Source organism: Eumetopias jubatus, unplaced genomic scaffold (assembly GCF_037043125.1).
Source record: "Eumetopias jubatus isolate StellerSeaLion01/CBP00866 unplaced genomic scaffold, mEumJub1_p1.0 scaffold_14, whole genome shotgun sequence".
Classification (NCBI taxonomy): domain Eukaryota; kingdom Metazoa; phylum Chordata; class Mammalia; order Carnivora; family Otariidae; genus Eumetopias; species Eumetopias jubatus.
In genome coordinates, this window is record NW_028274820.1 from 80,870,753 (window position 1) to 80,891,367 (window position 20,615).

The 20,615-nt window shown below is 38.6% G+C and overlaps 1 protein-coding gene across 1 annotated transcript in view; it reads right to left on the reverse strand.

Moving 5' to 3' along the window:
* Nucleotides 1–20,615, reverse strand: part of SLC13A1 (solute carrier family 13 member 1) — an 81,590-nt gene that overhangs the window by 58,133 nt on the left and 2,842 nt on the right. The window contains exon 2 of the mRNA XM_088018463.1: nucleotides 4,475–4,603. Coding sequence (XP_087874589.1) covers nucleotides 4,475–4,603 — 129 coding nt within the window. The remainder of the gene's footprint in view (nucleotides 1–4,474; nucleotides 4,604–20,615) is intronic.

Below are 20,615 nucleotides of genomic sequence, written 5' to 3' on the forward strand. Positions count from 1 at the left end.
ACTTTCTAGAGGGTCTCATTTCATTGAGAGTTAAAACTTTACAGTGGCCTACTTTGGCCCTAGATGGTCTAGTCCCTCTACAAATTATCTCCCTGACATCACCTTCTGTCATTCTCCCCTTCACTCATTTTGCTTTAGTCACACTATAGACATATACCTGCCTTGAAGTCTTTGTGGTGGGTATTTGCCCCTCAGCAATGGTTGTTTCCCAAATAGCCACATGACTAACTCCCTCATTTCCTGTAAGTCTTTGTTCAGGTATTCACACTTCATTGAGGTCTACTCTGATCATCCTATTTAAAACTGCAACTCTCTCCTGATCTTCATTATCCTGTTGCATGTTTTCATAAAACCAAATACCTCCTAACTCATTGTAATTTACTCATATATTAAGGTTGTTTATTGTCTCTTTTCTCCTAGGAAGACAAGGACTTTTGTTTGTATTTATTCATTGATATATTCCCAAGAGCCTAGCAGAGTCTTGGGAATATATCAGAGTCACATAAATATTTATCAAATGACTGAGTAAATATGTAATATAACATCTGCATATACGTATGTGTACCTCCACATTTATATGTATAAAATTTACATATAAGCATATTTTCAATGACAATAATAATAATGATATCTGATTTGGACTATCTAATGGGGCACACTAAATATTTAGCATTTCAGATTTTATTCAACGGATATGAGAGAAATTCAGTATTTGTTGATATTCTTTATTACAACAAGGTTCTCAATAACATATAGATATTTAGCACTGGCTTAATAAATACATAAAGTGAGGTTAAAATTATGGTGGCCAAAGAGAAGGCTGTGTGGAGCTCTGAACTTAGATGAGGACATTAAAGACACATTATTCTCAATGGCAGTTGAGATTCCAATATGCTTCAGTAGGCTGGCAGGATAGTTTAACACCTTTAACTGTGGATATTAAAACTCATAAGAATACTTGATGCCTAGTATGTATCATTGTTCACGTATATTATTTTATTTGATTATTACAATAACCCCTGGATATTGTGGCATCATCATTCCTTATTTACAGATGAGAAAAAAAGAGTTGCTAAGGGACATGATCAGGATCATACAAGTAATTAGTGGTGAATATCAGGTGTTAAGCTCAGGTCTTCTGACTAAATCTCTAGACCTTTCCCTGTAGCTTTGGTCAGATATTTCCTAGTAAAAGATCAGTTGCCCTATCTGGAAAGAGAAGAAAAGTTTTCTATACTAAAAGTCCTAAGGACTTTGATTTGTTGTAAGTTCCTGTTAAGCTTAAGGTGAAAGAAGTCACATAAAGTTTAAAATGGATTTAGGCTGAAATACCAGAGGGAAGATAGACTCACTTAGCCTTGCAACAGTCAGAATGTTTCTAGAGTGACCTATTCACTCTTGCCAATGTGCAAATAATAATAATATTGCTTGTCCACAATAGCCAAACTGTGGAAAGAGCCAAGATGTCCATCGACAGATGAATGGATAAAGAAGATGTGGTATATATACACAATGGAATATTATGCAGCCATCAAAAGGAATGAGATCTTGCCATTTGCAATGACGTGGATGGAACTGGAGGGTATTATGCTGAGTGAAATAAGTCAATCAGAGAAAGACATGTATCATATGACCTCACTGATATGAGGAATTCTTAATCTCAGGAAACAAACTGAGTGTTACTGGAGTGGTTGGGGGTGGGAGGGATGGGGTGGCTGGGTGATAGACATTGGGGAGGGTATGTGCTACAGTGAGTGCTGTGAATTGTGCAAGACTGTTGAATCACAGATCTGTACTTCTGAAACAAATAACGCAACATATTTTAAGAAAAAAGAAAAAGAAGAAGATAACAGGAGAGGAAGAATGAAGGGGAGTAAGTCAGAGGGGGAGATGAACCCTGAGAGACAATGGACTCTGAAAAACAAACTGAGGGTTCTAGAGGGGAGGAGGGTAGGGGGATGGGTTAGCCTGGTGATGGGTATTGAGGAGGGCATGTTCTGCATGGAGCACTGGGTGTTATGAACAAACAATGAATCATGGAACACTGCATCAAAAACTAATGATGTAATGTATGGTGATTAACATAACAATAAAAAATTTAAAAAAAAAGAAAAAATAATAATATTGCTAATATATATTGAGTGCTTACCGCATGACAGACATTGCATTTATTAACTATTTAATCTCTAAGTATCACTGATAAACTAGAGGTAGTTCCAGGAAGAGGAATGAAGATGGTGGAGACGAAGCAGGTGGAGGTTGTGGGGTTAAAGAAGGGAGTTGAGGTCTGGAAACCATAAAGACGGGAGATAGGACAACTTAAGGAGGAAATGATATTTATTTTCACATCCAAGCAACATTGTCATGTGGAAAAAAGATGATGTTTTTGTTGTTGTTGTTATTGTTGTATGTGTGCGTGTGTGTGTGTAATCTTAGGTGTTTAGAGAAAAATTTAGAGTCAAAGTGACTGAGTTTCACACTTGGGCTCAATAAAGGTGAGTGACTTAAATATTCAGAGTTTTCGAAAATGATATGTATTTCCTTGTGGGGTATTTTGGGCCCATACACAAAAAGCCTTTAATCATTTCCTGAGTGATCTCATCTATAAGAACTATTGGGAGGAGGAATCTGCCCCAGCATGAAATGACCAGAAGAATGTGCTTCCAAGTCTAAGATTCTATGGCCATTAAATTAGTCTGAGGCTGATACTTCCAGGGGATGATGGACTCTTGGACAGGTACCAGCAGTCTGAGTCATACAACTGCTGATGGTACTTAGAATTTCGCTGCCTCTAGTTGGGCCTCCACATCCTGTAAAGAGGCAAAGATATTTCTTTGGCAGTTCTCACAAAGCCAGGCTTTCCTAGGCACCCTTTTCCTCCTGTCTTCCTCTAGCCTGTTTGCTACAGAAATGCCCCAATTCCAGTTAATCTTGCTTTTATCTCAGCCTCTATAAAAAAGTCAATTTTAGGGGCACCTGGGTGGCTCAGTTGTTAAGCATCTGCCTTCGGATCACGTCATGATCTCAGGGTCCTGGGATCGAGCCCTGAATCAGGCTCCCTGCTTGGTGGGAAGCCTGCTTCTCCATCTCCCTCTCCTCCTCCCCCTGCTTGTGTTCCCTCTCTCGCTGTGTCTCTCTCTGTCAAATAAATAAAATCTTTTTAAAAAAGGGTCAGTTTTATTGTTATTAAATCATAAGAGACAAATATGTCACTGTTGAACTTAATTGTCTTTAGAGGTACAACCACCCAAGCCAGCAGAACAGGGGTTAACAACTTGACACATTATTTTTGAGAATTTGCCAATCCCTTCTTTTAAAATTTCCTTTACTAAGAGCCACATAGTGTGTTGGAGCGTTTGAAAAACTTCTTTAGTTATAGAGCCCAGATTCTGTGGGACAGCAGTGTCAGCCCTGGCTGCCCTCTCTTCCCAATCAGTGGTGTTTAGAAAGAAAAGAGTCAGGATTATGAGGGAAGGAAAAATGCAGTAAGAAAAGAGGAGCAAAATGGATCTGAAATGCAAAAAGATGGTTTGAACTACAAACTGAGGAAGAATGACATAAAGAGAAGGAAAAGAATACCTTTTCCCGCAGAACAAAAAAGCCCTGTATCATGGGTTAGTTAAAAAGAAAAATCTCCACCCACATTACAAGACAGATGAACCTCAAGATAACAATATTGGACTTTGGCAGAAGACAGAAGTCCAAACGTGATAAATTGCAGGAACTGGCATCTTGAACTTGGCATCTTTCCTGAGACTCTTTCAGCTATCGTTTAGGCAGTTGTGTGCTGGGTGTGGAGACTGCATGAAGATAGATATTCTGATTCCAATGCATTTCATGCTTTTAATGGGAAACTGAATCCATTTTCTTCAGACGGGGGTACCCTTAGATTGTATAAAGGTAAGAAACACCTCTCAGCATGAATAAACTCCTCTCAGCAAGAACAAAATAGAAATACACCTGAAAGTTAATTTGGCTTTATCTTTTGAAATGGCAGGTTTCTGGAAAAGAAAACAGGGTAGCTTTTTCTTCATTAAAACAGAAATTGCTAACACTGTGCAAGACCAAATTCTGCTGAAAAGAAAAAGCTAATGCAGGATGTAAAAGGGTTGGTCCTTTTGTTGGGAAGGAGACACCAGGCATAGATATCAGCCTGGGAAGGCAGGATTATTGTTCCTTTAAAAAAAAAAAAAAAAGATTTATTTATTTATTTTGAGAGAGAGAGAGAGAGAGCAGGAGGAGGGGCAGAGGGAGAGACTCTAAAGCAGACTCCCTACTGAGTGTTGAGCCTCACACGGGGCTCAATCTCACAACCCCAAGATCATGACCTGAGACGAAATCAAAGAGTTGGTCTCTCAACTGCCTGAGCCACCCAGGTGCCCCTCTTGTTCCTTTTCCATACAACTCTTCTCAGTGGGAGTATCAGCACAAAATAAGGAACCTAATTATGACAAACATTTGCAAGAGGACTTACCTTCTTAGAAGTCATGATCCCAAACAACGGAAACATTAAACCAGGCAGTAAAGCTGTGACTGACAGAGGCAAAGCTTCTGTAAGCCAAAACATGGCAATGACAAAGAGTGTGTAGGCACATTCTGCTTCCTGGAAAGAACAAAGGAAAAATGCAAGGTGAAATAATGAGGCTGGAAAATCATCATTTAAATCACAACCACATGTACTGAATGGAGTTGTGTCACCGAGAAAGTAAAAAGAAACTTGAAGGCCTCTGCACCTTTGAGTTGGGCAGTAGTTATTTCTTAGGGATTCTAAGGGCCAAAATTTAGTACACATGAAAAACCAAAAACAAAACAAAAAATCCTCCTTCATAAAGTTTCTTTCACATTTCCTTCAAAACAGATAACGGTGTATAGTCAATTTTCTGTGCTCCTTTCAGTGTGTATGAATGCTCGTGTTCACCTTTATTTGCCTATAAAATGCCTAAAAAGAACTTCCAGTTCTTCTGGAGTGCATAAGTAGTCAAGTTACTGCCTTTCCCCTGGGGCATGACATATGTGACTTTCAATTGCATTCCCTGGTGCCTATTGGTTGGCACCAGTGTATACCTGCCTTCCCCTCCTATAAAAGGGAGAAATCAACCTAGAAAAAACTTTTTGCTGTGCTTTGTTTCAGAGAAAGAAGGACATGCCAAGTTATGTGACATGGATGAGACTAAATCAGCTCCTAAGTAACATGGACCTGGAGGTTAAGAACCTCCTGCTTTGCTTTTTAGAAAGACAACTGAGCTCCTGAGGAAACACAGGGAGACTCAACAGAAATGAAATTCCTAAGAGAATCTGTTGCTTTGCTAGGTATAAAATTGTGTGTTTCTGTTTTAGGGCATTGTTAAGAAATGGTTGAGATTTGGGGTTCAAGATGGCAGAACTGAACCCACTTCCTCCCACAGATGTAACATATCTACAGCTACACATGAGATAATTTTTTTCTGAAGAACTAGCTGAACAGTTTCCTTCATAACAAGGGATAAAAGAGCCACATCCAGACAGGTACGAGAGACAAAGATGTGGTTTCACCAAAAACCCCAATGTGCGGTATGGTGACCCACAACTGGGAGGTATCTCAAAATACGGAGTTTCTCCCTGAGGAGTGAGGAATTTGTGCCCCACATTGGACACCTCAACTCTTGGGATCTGCACCAGTGAGAAGAGTTCCTGAAATGTCTGACTTTGAAAACCAGTGAGGCTTAGGTTCAGGAGAACCATGAAGCTGTAGGGAATGGAGATTTTACTCTTTAAGGGCTCATGTACAAACTCATCCACCCTGGGACTCAGCACAAAATCAGCAGTTTGAAAATTGCCTAGACCATACATGAAGGAGAGTCATTTGCTAATCTAAAGCATCTCGAGAGGGGCAGAGCCTATTAGGACTCTGTCCAGGGATAGAGGTGCTAGTTGGTGCCATTTTGGCATTCTTCCTTTACCTTGTTAACACTAGTGGGTGTGCCCCACTCTTATACTGCCCCTGCATCCCTGCCAGAGCTGGGGAGCTGAATGCCCTGCACTCACAAACCTGCCAAAGCCAGCAGGCAAGTAGAGCCAACACAGGAGATGCCCCTTGAGTGCCTGGCTCTGCTGACCATGGAGCATCTCTAGGCCCTACAAATCTGAAACAATTGGAGACATAGTTGTTGGCAGGCTACCACCTCAAGAAACAAGAAAAATCTCAAATAAACTAACCTTGCACCCAAAGGAACCAGGAAAAGAACAATAAAGTCCAAAGTTAGTAGAAGGAGGAAAATAAAGATCAGAGTGGAAATAAATGAAATAGAGACTAAAAAGACAATAGAAAAGATCAATAAAACCAAGATCTGGTTCTTTGAAAGATAAAATTGAAAAACCTTTAGCTAGACTTCTCTCTAAGAAAAAAAGAGAGAGGGCTTAAATAAATAAAATCAGAATGAAATCAGATAAGTTACACCTGACACCAAAGAAATACAAATAATCATAAAAGACTACTATGAAAAATTATACACCAACAAATTGGATAAACTAGAAGAAATGGATAAATTCCTAGAAAAATACAATCTTCCAAGACAGAATTATACCAAAACATTCAAAGATTTAACACTTCTCATTCTTAAACTTGTCCAAAAATTGAAGAGATAGGAATGCTCACAAATTCATTTTATGAGGCCAGCATCAACCTGATACCAAACCCAGAAAAGGACACACAAGAAAAAAAAAATTACAGGCCAATATCCCTAATGAACATAGATGCAGAATCCTCAACAAAATATTAGCTAACTGAATTCAACAGTACGTTAAAAGGTTCATTCATCACAATCAAGCAAGATTTATTCCACAGATGCAGGAATGGTTCAACATCCACAAATCTATCAAGATGATACACCACATTAATGAAGGATAAAATTCATATGATCATCTCAGTAGATGCAGAAAAAGCATCTGACAAAACTCAACATCCATTTATGATAAAAGCTCTCAACAAGGTGAGTATAGAGGGAATGTACCTCAATATAATGAAAGCCATATATAACAAGCCCATAGCTATCATCATACTCAATGGTAAAAAGCTGAAAACCTTTCCTTTAAGATCAGGAACAAGACAAATGTACCCATTCTCACTACTTCTACTCAACACAGTACTGGAAGTTCTAGCCAGAATAATTAGGCAATAAAAAGAAATAAAAGACTTTCAAATTAGAAGGAAGAAGTAAAACTGTCACTATTTGCAGATGACATAATATTATATAGAGAAAAATCTTAAAGACTCCACCAAAAAACTATTAGGGCTAATAAACAAATTCAATAAAATTGCAGGATACAAAATCAATATACAAAAATCTGTTGCATTTTATACAGTAACAATGAACTGTAAGAAAAAGAAATTAAGAAAACAATCCCATTTACAACTGCATTAAAAAGTATAAAATACCTGGGAATAGATTCAACCAGGAGGTGAAAGACCTCCCTATATATTAAATACTGTAAGACATTCATGAAAGAAATCGAAGAAGACACAAATAAATGGAAAAATAATCTGTGCTCATGGTTTCAAAGAATTAATGTTGTTAAAATGTCCATATTACCCAAAGCAATCAACAGATTCAATGAAATGCCTATCAAAATTTCAATGACATTTTTCACAGAATTTGAACAAACTGCTAAAATTTGTATGGAACACAAAAAGCTTGAATAACCAAGCAATCTTGAGAAAGAAAACAAAGCTAGAGGCATCATACTCCCTGATTTCAAACCATATTACAAATCTATAATAATCAAAACAGTATGGTATTGGCATTAAAAACAGATTCCAAAGTGTACCGATTTTTTTTACTGTGCTTCAAATAAATAGCAAAAATAGTTATTAAAAAAACAGATTAATAGATCAATGGACAGAATAGAGAACTCACAAATAAACCCACATATATATGGTCAATTAATTTATGACAAAGGAACCAAGAGTATACAATGGAGAAAGGACAAGCCCTTCAATAAATAGTATTTAGAAAACTGGATGGCCACATGCAAAAGAATGAAACTAGACCACTGCCTTATACCAGATACAAAAAGTAACTCAAAATGGATTAAAGACTTGAATGTAAGACCGAAATTTATAAAATAACTAGGAGAAAACATAGGCAGTAAGCTCCCTGATACTGGTCCTGGTGATACTTTTTTTTGGATCCAACTCAAAAGGCAAAAGCAACAAAAGCAAAAATAAACAAATGTGACTGCATCAAACTGTAGAGCTTATGCATAGAGAAGGAAATCAAATAAAAGTCAACCTAATAAATTAGAGAAAATATCTGCAAATTATATATCTGGTAAGGAGTTAATATCCAAAATATAAAAATAATCCATAAAACTCAGTAACAAAACAATAATTAAAAAATAGAGGATCTGAATAGACATTTCTAAAGAAGACATATAGATGGTCAACAGGTACATGAAAGATGCTCAGTATCACTAACCATCAGGGGAATGCAAATCAAAACCACATTGAGATCAACCCACACCTGTTAGAATGGCTATGAAAAGGAAAGAAATAAGAAGTGCTGACAAGGATGTGGAGAAAAGGGAAACCCTAACCCTCATGCATTGTTGGTGGGAATGTAAATTGTGTAGGCAAAAAGGAAAACAGTGTGGAGGTCCTTCAAAAAATTAAAAATAGAATTACCATATGATTCAGTAATTCCATTACCGGGTACTTATCTGAAGAATATGAAAACATTAATTTGAAAAGATACACACACCCCTATGTTCATTGCAGCATTACTTACAAAAGCCAAGGTATGGAAACAATCTAAGTGTCCATTGATGGATGAATGGATAAAGACGTGGTGTATATATGTAATATATATATATATATATATATATATATATATATATATAGAGAGAGAGAGAGAGAGAGAGAGAGGGGGAGATGTCACACACACACATTAGTTGGAATCTCTCAGCCAGAAAAAAATAATAAAATGTTGCCATTTGTGGCAACACGAATGGCCCTCAAGGGTATTAAGCTAAGTGAAATAAGTTACACAGGGAAAGACAAATACCACATGATTTTACTTTTCAGTTCTGCAGAGCACTGCACCATTTCACTTTATTCTCTCATCTGCTTGGCCTTTGTTAGCATTTTAATAAAATCTCTGGTAATAAAAATGCTACCTTGATATTCTGCCTTGCAAAAAAATCTTGTTTTACCATTCCAGAATCAACACTTGGGCTGTTTGTTTGAATTGCTCTGCCCAACCCCCAGGGTGGTCCATGGACCAGCAGCATCAGCATGACTTCAGAGCTTGTGAGCAATGCAGAAATCAGGCCCTTCCCCAGATTAATGAATCAGAATCAGCATTTTCAGGTTCCCCAGGTGATTCTTATACAGGTTCAAGTTTGAGAAGCACTTGGTTACTTACTCTTCCAGACCTTCCCTTTTATCTTTAACTCTGGGTCCAACTTGGAAACCAGACACTTGCTTCCAGGTAATGTTCTACCCAAATTCAATCCCCAGATTCAGAACGTATATTGAAACTCTGCCCATCCTTCAGTGTTAAGGTTCAAATTTATGTCTTATCTATGGAGCTTCCCCCAAACACTCATGCACATTTTATATTTTTGCATATGAGTCCCAGGAGGTTATAATTGCAACTGGCTAAGGCATCATATCTGCATTGTTCCTAAGAGTTGCATTCCCAGAATCGGTGGGAAATGCCCCATTTTTCATAACTTAAAGAAAGCTTAAAGTCTAGAAAAGGAGCAATACAGAATTATCCAGAGGGCTAGGACTGGGTGGGTAGGATGACAATCTGTCTCAGTTTTCTTGGGATAGTGCTGGTTTCCACCTGTTGTCTTTCTGACAACACTTTTCCTTCTCAAGTGTCCCTTATTGATAAATTACACAGATTTCCTATTGATGGGTCCACCATCCTAGGACTATCTCCTTCCAATTCCTGTTTTCTGTTAGGTGATCTTTCTTGGTCAGGCTTGGAGTCATGGGCAGGAAAGTGTTCTTTCCCATCAACACCCTTCAGGCATTTAACAACAGAAAGTTAATACAGATACAGTGTCAAGCATTTTCTTTTAAGAATCTAATATCAAGGGGCACCTGGGTGGCTCAGCTGTTAAGCGTCTGCCTTCGGATCAGGTCATGGTCCCAGGGTCCTGGGCTAGAGCCCCGCATCGGGGTCCCTGCTCAGCGGGAAGCCTGCTTCTCCCTCTCCCACTCCCCCTGCTTGTGTTCCCTGTCTCGCTGTGTCTCTCTGTCAAATAAATAAATAAAATCTTAAAAAAAATCTAATATTAAAATATATAGAATTATTTTTTAAAACCAAAGATCTGTGAACATTTTTGTTAAGAAGAAGTAACAAAAGATACAGGAAAACATCTCATTGTTTTCTATTATTCATACATATTCAAAAAAACTAATATTAGGGTGAGTAATTTTTGGTGAACAGGTTCTTCTGATGAAGAAGAAAACTCGTAAGTTGTCTGTGCTGCCACTGGAAGTGTGTCCTGGATATCTGATTCGCAGAACCAGCTCTGCGGTAGGGGAAAAATTCCTTTATTTTTTCAGTAGAAATCCAGAGACTGACCCATTATCTCTAGCTATATCATCTTTGTCTCCTGTTGATCCCTTTAATGTTTTTCTCTTCCCTCTCTCTGCCTTCTTAGCAATCCCTCTACTCCTAAAATGGAGCCGCTCCACCATTACCACCAGTAGCCATAACCATCACCACTCCTACTACCACAGGCAAACAATGATAAAGCAACAATAAAAGAAGGCCAGTTGTCAAGTCAGTTAGACTGTGGGTGAATTGTTTTCCCCTCTCTTTCAATTCTTCTCAAGTCTAGTAGAAGTCGCTGATATCCTTATTAAAATGAACTCTGCAACTATAACAAGTAATAATTTGAATAACATTTTGTTCTAGAAATAACAAAGCACATTGGTACATGAGTTCTTGAGCTGAATTAGAGCAACACAATAATGTCTACTTCTGTTTTGTTTATTGTGATGGAAAATATAGAAAGAAAAAAAGATTCAAAAGTCTAAGACCGATCTTACAAAAAAGATTTTTTAAAATCATGATTCAGTCCCAAAATACTACATGAAACAAAGGGTGCGGGGAGTTGAGAGGGCTTCCTTAAATAAAAATACCTCAAAATAAAATAACAAAATTTTCTGTTCAAAAATTTATATATTCCCTACCATTTCCAAAAATTATATGGGTAATTTTGTTCAGCAAACAAACAACATGCAGCCAGACAGAGGCCATTGTGCAGAATACAGATGTTGTAAATCCCATTACATAGCATGAGGTGTAATGTCACTTAACCAGGGTTTCCCACTCTGTGTGTGTGCACGGGGCCTCCCTGGCTCACTTAGGGCCACATCCACCTTTTCTATTGTATGAAGATTCTCCAACAGCACCAGAGAGATGAAGCTATTAAGTGCAGACTGATTACCAATATGGAGAGGAAATTTCTCTTTCCTGACAATAAAGAAAAATGTATTAGAAACCTTCTAGCAATCTATCCTTTTTTTCTTTATTTTTTTTTATTATGTTCATTTAGCCAGCATATAGTACATCATTAGTTTTTGATGTAGTGTTCAACGATTCATTAGTTGTGTATAACACCCAGGGCTCATCACCACACGTGCCCTCCTTAATACCCCCCATACGGTTACCCCATTCCTCCACCCTGCTTCCCTTCTGCAACCCTCAGTTTGGTTCCCAGAGTCCAGAGTCTCTCATGATTTGTCTCCCCCTCTGATTTCTTCCCGTTCAGTTTTCCCTCCCTTCCTCTGTGGTCTTCCACCCTATTCCTTATGTTCCACATAGGAGTGAAACCATATGATAATTGCCTTTCTCTGCTTGACTTATTTCACTTAGCATAATCCCCTCCAGTTCCATTCATGTCGATGCAAATGGTGGGTATTCATCCTTTCCGATGGCTGAGTAATATTCCATTGTATATATGGACCACATCTTCTTTATCCATTCATCTGTTGAAGGGCATCTCGGATCCTTCCAGTTTGGCTATTGTGGACATTGCTGCTATGAACATTGGGGTGCATGTACTCCTTCTTTTCACTAAATCTCTATCATTAATAAACAACATATAGTTTTAAAGATTTTTTTTTAGTTTATTTGACAGAGAGAGACACAGTGAGAGAGGAAACACAAGCAAGGGGAGTGGGAGAGGGAGAAGCAGGCTTCCCGCCGAGCAGGGAGCTCGGTGCGGGGCTCAATCCCAGGACCCTGGGATCATGACCTGAGCCGAAGGCAGACACTTAACGACTGAGCCACCCAGGCACCCCAACATACGGTTTTACAATCAAATAAGGTTTACTGCATATATTATTTTTCAACTTGTTTTTTCACTAAGAATGCCTTTTTACTCTTTTTACTCATGTATTTCAAGAATGCATTCATATTAATACATGTAGACCTATTGTTAATTCATTTTAAATGGACATGGCATTTCTTTTTATATATGTATTACAATTCATTTGTCCATTTTTCTACTGAAGGGTCTTTCCCTTCAATTCTTTTTGTTTTTTTAAAAGATTTTGTTTATTTATTTGAGAGAGAGAGAATGAGAGATAGAGAGCACGAGAGGGAAGAGAGCCAGAGGGTCAGAGGGAGAAGCAGACTCCCTGCTGATCAGGGAGCCTGATGTGGGACTCGATCCTGGGACTCCAGGATCATGACCTGAGCCAAAGGCAGTCACTTAACGAACTGAGCCACCCAGGCGCCCTTTCTCTTCAATTTTTCATTATTATGAGGCTATGAACATCTTTTTACCTACCTTTATGTGGATATAGGAAAGAAATTTTCTAAGCTAGAGTATAAAAGTAGTAGTGAAATTTCTGAATGGAAGGGGTGGATTCTAATTGTAGTGGGTATTGCCCAATTGCTATCCAAGATGGTTGTATCGGTTTACATCAGTACCAACAATGTGAGAAAGTTCCTTTTTCACCAACCATTGGTATATTGGGCTAATTTATTTGACAATCTGATGGTATGAAAAAGTTCTTCTTAATTTAATTTGTATTTGCTTGAATAGCACTGAAGTATTTTTTCATGGTTATTGAACATAATTGTTTCTTTCCTGCACACTACCTTATTTATAGCCTCTTACCATTTTTTGTTGCTTGTTTGCTTCTCTTTTTCATGAATTTGTGGCTATTTTTAGATTCTTAATTATTTCTTTATAAGTGAAATATTTGCAAATATTTTTCTTAATCTCTGGCTGATCTCTGGAATTTGCTTTATTCTATTTTTGGATGACAAGATTTTACTGCAGTTATTTTTAAATTCTTTGTTATGTTTTTTGTTTGTTTGTTTTTACTACCTTGTATGAGAAATTCTTCCTGTATTACGTACTTCCATATTTTTTTCTAAAGTTTAAAAATTTTCAAGTGTGGGGCCTTGATTTATTTGTATAGAAAACTGATACCTTATTTTTCTTAAAATGGAGAGCCAAAATGCCCTGGCTTTTTAAATTGGATGGTCCATCTTCTCCCCACCAATTCCTGTTGCTATGTCAAATTTTTACAAATGCAGGCACATATGTTTCTGGGCTCTTTATTTTGTCCCTCAATCATGGCCACCTTTTAAAAATCACTTCTTGCAAAATTATTAAACTCTTTTAATATTACAGCTTTTCAACAAGTTCTACAATCTGTAGCTCAAGACCCTCAAACTTGCCCTGATTCCCCTGTTGTTTTCATTCTATTTGAAGTGCTTTCATCACTGTGTTGATTCCATTCTCAGTCTTTCTTTTTTATTATTATTAAGCTTTTCTTTCTTTTTTTAATTTAAATTCAGTTAATTAACATATAGTGTATTATTAGTTTTAGAGGTAAAGTTTAGTGATTCATCTTTTTTTTTTTAAGATTTTATTTATTTGTCAGAGAGAGGGAGAGAGGGAGAGCGAGCACAAGCAGGGGGGAGTGGCAGGCAGAGTGAGAAGCAAGCTCCCCCACAGAGCAGGGAGCCTGACTCGGGACTCAATCCCAGGACTCTGGGATCATGACCTGAGCAGAAGGCAGACACTTAACCAACTGAGCCACCCAGGTGCCCCTCATCAGTCTTATATAATACCCAGTGCTCATTACATCACATGCCCTCCTTAGTGCCCATCACCCAACTACCCCATCCCTACACACCCACCCAGCAACCCTCAATTTGTTTCCTGTGATTACGAGTCTCTTATGGTTTGTCTCCCTCTCTGATTTCATCTTGTTTTATTTTTCCCTCCCTTCCCCTATGATCCTGTTTTGTTTCTTAAATCGCACAAATGAGTGAAATCATATGATAATTGTCTTTCTCTGACTGACTTATTTCGCTTAGCATAATACCCTCTAGTTCCATCCACGTTGTTGCAAAAGGCAAGATTTCCTCTTTTTGATGGCTGAGTAGTATTCCACCCCACATCTTTTTTATTCATTCATCTCTCGATGGATATCTGGGCTCTTTCCATAGTTTGACTATCCTCAGTCTTTCTTATCTTCTTGCATGTTGAGATTGAGTGGTAGTTGTTTTATTTTTGTGTTTATTCTTTCTGTAGTCTTTATTCCTCATCTAGAAGCTTTACAGTTGCCTCTAGTAAGTCCCTAGGTTCTCATCTGGAATGTCTTATCTTGGCAGCCTGGGGTCCTGTCTCAGGAGGACAATGCAAATCCAATCATCTAGCTGTATCCAATAGCTTGAGTCAGGTCCTGGTGGGGAGGCTGGGAAGTGTCTACCTCCCATGAATGCTACCACAGACAGTTGTCTGTCTGTAGCTTTTTTTTTTTTTTTGGTAGCAAAAAAACTACTCTCTACCCTTAATTTGGGTCATTGAACCTGACTGACCCCAGGATGATGTGGGAGCATTTTCATCCATAGGTTCTCACCTTCACTGCCCTTGTTTGCTTGTCTGACCGTTCTGGTCAACGGAAACATGTATTTGCTTCATATTTAAAGTGGAGAATGGTTGGGGTAGAGGTGTCCTAACTGTATGAACTTCATCTACACTGCTGATCATAAACTTTATAGATAGAAGAACTTATTTAAAAGGTGAAGACATCTAACAAGTAAATAGATAAATCTGCTTTTCTCACTTATGAATAAGTAAAAGGATGGGAAAATAACATTTATGAATGCCTACTACACACCCAGATACAATACTTGGTGTTCCACATGACTTATTTAGTCCACACCAACATTCTTTGAGGTGGGTATTGTAATTCCATGTTCAAGCAGGGATCAATGATCACATTGCTAGTATGTGGTAGAGCTGGGCTTCAGTCCAAGCAAAAATGCCACGAAAGCATATATTTTGTTGTTTACAGCACCGGGCATGTAGCAAGCACTCAGTAATATTTGTTGAATAACTGTTTTCTTCTCATGGTTTTTCTGTGTTCTTCCTACAGTTGTTTCTAATTATATGTCTTGATCCTTATATAAAAATCTTAATAGCTATCCTAAACATAAAATTCTTCAACCTAGGAGCCTCTTTCCTTTGCCTTGTTTTCTTTTCTTTTTTCTCTCCTACTTGCTGGCACTGGATATCTTAACCCTCACCCCAGTGGGGGAATGTCTCTCCAGTTTTCCTGGAGCTCTCATCTCTCTTGCCAGTAAACAAGAACTGGAGCTAAAACTTCTCCTGCATCGGTTACTTCCTCACAGCTGACACTTTCATATTTCCCCAGGCCCCATTTAACAATAACACAGTCATATTTTGTCTTAACCACCTCAACCAAGTGCAGCCAGGGTACTTGCTGCAGAGGTAGGAAGGCAAATGAAGCTATGACTAGGCCATTTGGATAATGGCTTCTCCCCCACAAATTCCGACTGTCAAATTGTCTTGGGAAGTGTGGCTGATTATATTTAAAAATCACCTTGGTTCTCTTTTAAATTATACCTCCAGAGGGAATTGAAATAAAAATTGGCTGTAAAATATAGTTTTTTACCCCTTCCCTCCATTTTTTAATGACACTCTAACTGATATTAGGGAGCAATTGGCTGATGAATTAGTACGCATGTGGGTATGATCTCTCAGCACAGCTTGAGAAAAGCAGGACCAATCATAGGCCTCACTCACTGCAATTGATTTTCTAAAGGGAATGCAGAGCAATTAAGAAAGAAGAAAAATCATGCATTTTAAATCTGGGTGCTACAAGAAAAACACTATTATTATTTGACAGAGCCTGTAAAGGGCTTTGCATGGTTTGTGATACACCTACCCCTTCTGCTGCAGTGATTTCTCAAGACTCAATCCATATTAATTGCAAGGCTTAAAATGATTAGAAATATTCTCCTATCGGGAGATAAAGAGTAAGGAGGAGCTCAACTTACAAAGTCAAGGAAAATAACTAGCATTCGTGTTAGTTTTTAGCCCATAGCAGGGAAAGGCAACTGGTGGAGCCACTATGCCAATTACTGGAGAATGTTTAACTCCTTCTTTTCATTTAACCTCTGCAACTAATTAGCATTGAAGATGTACCATCTTCACCCCCTGTGCACCACAAGGGAGTTCACCTGGTTCTCTAACCTGAGAATGCATTAGAAGGTGATCAAAATGCAGTCTGTGGATTAACTGCTTCAGAATCAGGAGGAGTCTGGTAAGCGTGCACCATCTTGGGCTTCACAGCCAGAGCTTGTGATTTTTAAACAAGTAGCTCAGGTGAATCTGGGGCAGCAGATCCACAGATAACATTTAAAAACTCTTTTAAGAGTCTTGTTCACTTTACAGATGACGAAGTGGGCCAGGGGTTGCATGACAGAATCACTTGGGGAGTTTTTTCGGATATGCGAGAGAAGTCAGGGCGGCTGAGGCTATGCTGTGGCAAAAGTCCCTAAGTCTCAGCAGCTTAGACAACCAAAGTCTGGCTTGCTCCTACTATCTGTCCACCATCGGTCATGGTTACCTTGCAATCCAGGCAGAGGGAGGCCTCATCCCACCTTAGGGTTTTGTAACTGAAGACCCAGAAACAATGGAGTAAGGCAAACTGTATGTAAGCTTTTAAAGATCTGATATAAATACCATTAAAGAAGCTATATCCTTGATGGGTTTGGGAGTCAGATAATCCTCTTACTCCCTTTACAGGCTGTGACTGGGCAAATTGCTTAACCTCTTTCATTAAGTCTCTGCTCATCTGTAAAAATGGGGATGATATTGAGTATTTCTAATGGTTGCTATGAAGCTTATAATGGATATTCACATTCATTATCAGTACCAAGTTAGGTATAAAAATGTACCATGGAAGGAAAAAAAGAGACACCCTCCTCTTACATCAGCATTCTTGTTCTGTCCCTTTGCCACACTTCTTACTCTATTGGAAGTTCTTTCCTTTCATCATCTTCTTTCTCCCGCATCCTATCTTTCCTCCAAGATCTAGATTAAGTTCCCCCCATCCTTCTGCCATGGGAAATCATCAGTCATTCATTCAGCATAGTTATCAGCTATCTCCTGTATGACTGGCACTATGTTCTTAAGGCATTTACATCTGGGGGGGAGGGAATGATGAAAGCAAAATGGAATACATACTATAAAACTTAGGCCGAGGTATCCATTATGCAATGAGGGCATGGAAGAGGATTCTCAGTTTGTATCACTGCCAGAGCTGCCTTTCTCAAGAAGGACAGAGCAAGAGCATTCCAGGGTACAGCATGTGCCAAGACTGAGAGGCAAGAATAGCCATGAATAGTCAATAGTAACCCAGGGACTGCAAATAGCGAAATATCGCTAATGTGGAAAATGTGAATGTGGGAGACAGGTATTGAGGGCTTAGGGGAGGGTTGTTAGAACAAACAAATGGCAAAATCTTGAAGATCCATCAGTGTATACATGTTTTCTGTAGATATTTTTTCCCCTGTAGGCAAAAGGGAATCACTGAAGAAGTTTGACCAGGGGTACAATAGGACCAGGTTGGCATTTTAAAAATAGTGCTCTGGCAGAAGACTTTGGGGAAAAGACTGTGAAATGGTCCATGGGAAAGAAAGATGGGATAGCCTCAAGGAAAGCAGTGCCAGGAATGGAGATGAAGAAGCATATGGGAGGGGGGTGGGTTTAGGAGGTGAGGCAACATAGTCTGATGATTTGCAGCATCTGAGATGACACACAAGTTTCAGGCTGGGAATGGGGTGAAGGCTAGCAGGTTCTCTGAGACAAAGAAAGCAGAAGGAGAGTCAGGTGATGGGCAAGTGGGACTGTGCATGGTTGGGGGCATGGAGGGGCTGGAGGAGGATATATCCCCAGAGATTTATCTACCTTTTAATTACATGTTTAGACACAAATGATTTGTTTAAATCATTTGGTACTTATTTATATACAACCTTATTTTTTTAGAGATTTTATTTATTTATTTGACACAGAGAAAGAGAGATAGTGAGAGACAGAGACAGCACAGGCAGGGGGAGCAGGAGAGGGAGAAGCAGGCTCCCCGCTGAGCAAGGAGCCCAATGTGGGGCTCAATCCCAGGACTCCAGGATCATGACCTGAGCTAAAGGCAGATGCTTAACTGACTGAGCCACCCAGGCGCCCCTATATACAACCTTATTTTGTGATTAACGTTTGCCACAGTGTATATTGACTTTTCAGAAACTGTGCAAGCTACTCGAAAGCAGAAACGTTAATTTAAACTTATGTTTATATCCCACAGTTCACTTAGCACAATACTTTGGGTTTGTAAGTTCTCATAAAATATTCATGAAAGACTATATACCAAATTTGGGTTTCCTGGTTTTGTTCATCTACCACACTACTATGAGCATGATTTCTATTTTTTCTTTTTTCTTGCCCTCCATCATTCTGATGCTCTTTTGTGACTAAAATGCTTACTTTCTTGGAGTTTACAGCATTTCCCCCCTTATTTTAAATCTCTACCGTATTTTAAGCCAACAGTTAAGACAGTATCAATTATTTCTATTAATATGTTTATTTGACTTGTCCCTTTCAAAGTTCATGGTTTCTTGGAATTCCTCCCTTTCCTCTTCTTTCGCTTGTAGTCATTTTAAATTCTCTCCCCTTCATTTTCATTTTCTCTGTGAGACTTCCCAACATACCACTTCTCTCCTTCTAGTACATTCTTTATCACTTACAAGTTGCATTTCTCTATGAGCATATTTTTCCTGTTTTTTTTTAATATTTGGCACCATAAGTCTCTCATTATGTATCATTTCTTCTATTTATTATCATTTCTATCATAACTTTAAAATTCATGATATAGCAGATGAATATATTGTGAAGGAAGCATAGATAACACATGACACTTGCAGAAATACAGCTGGCCCTTAATGCTATAGTTCCTCCTTCCCTAACCCGTGCTGTGTCTATGCACTAATGCTCTGCTGTGTTGATTCTCCCATTCTCTTTTCTCTTCAAGTCTCTCTTGGAGCAAAATATTTTGCAGAGAAACTCTGAAGTATCTGAGAGATAACTGAAATCTGGTTTTGGTTCTATAACCAATCAACTAGGGCATGCTGCTCAATATCTGCCTGTCTATTTCCCTTCTCCTTATCTCAAAAAGGGATCCTGGGGCATCTGGGTGGCTCAGTCAGTTAAGAGGGCTAAGCATGGGACTCTTACTTTCAGCTCAGGTCAAGATCTCAGGGTCATGAGATGGACTGGGTGTGGGGCTCTGCTCTCAGGGCAAAGTCTGCTTGAGATTCTCTCCCCCACCCTCTTCATCTTCCCCTCCCCTCACTTATGCTCACATGGGCTCACTCGCTCTCTCTCTCAAATAAATAAAAAAATAAAATAAAATCTAAAAAAAGGGGTCCTAATTAGAGATAAACTAGAGATAAGCCAGACAAAGATATACCTGGAAGAAATGCACTCTACACACAGAAAATATTATTGCTCAATTTTCTCTACTTACTGCTCCTCAAAACACCCTGGCCTTCTTTTTGTCTCTTTGTTTTATTAATAGAAATACAAAGAAAAGTCAGGAATTGAAAAAAATGAGTACAGAAATAGTACAGAGTACTAAGAAAAATAAAAACAAGATACTAGAAATAGTAAGATGCCAACCTAATGCTGTGACTCCAGGTGAATATCTGGGCACAGGTGTGAAGGGAAGGGGCAGCATATCCTGACAAACTGACATGACCTACTTGTATAGCTGGGATTCTGGGACATTCAGCAAATGGCATGTAAGACCACTACTTCAGTCCTCATAGGCCTGTCCCCAGTGGTTAGAATCATTGCAATGTTCTACCTTGAAGACATTGAGTAGCATGAGGTCAAGTGAGGAAATGGCCAAGATACACCTCGTCTGTGTTTGACCTGTCTAAAGTTTTATCACAAAGAGAAATACCTGAGTTGTTGATAATGACTATCAAGCCACACTTTATATAACTCTTCAAAAATAGAGGGTAAATCCTCAAAAATACAAATATAGAAAAGACTAAAACATAACCACTGTTAAAGCATGAATTCTGAGTTCTGACAGACTCTGTGTTTAAATCCAGTTTCTACAGCATCTATGTGATCTCTGTTGGGTCATATATCTTTGAGCATCAATTTCCTCAAATGTAAAATGGGAATGATAGAACATATGTGATTGTCTTCTTGGTTTGGAATGAAGGTTAAATAAGATAATTTGGATAAAGTAGCTGGCAGAATGCCTGGAACAGAGGTAT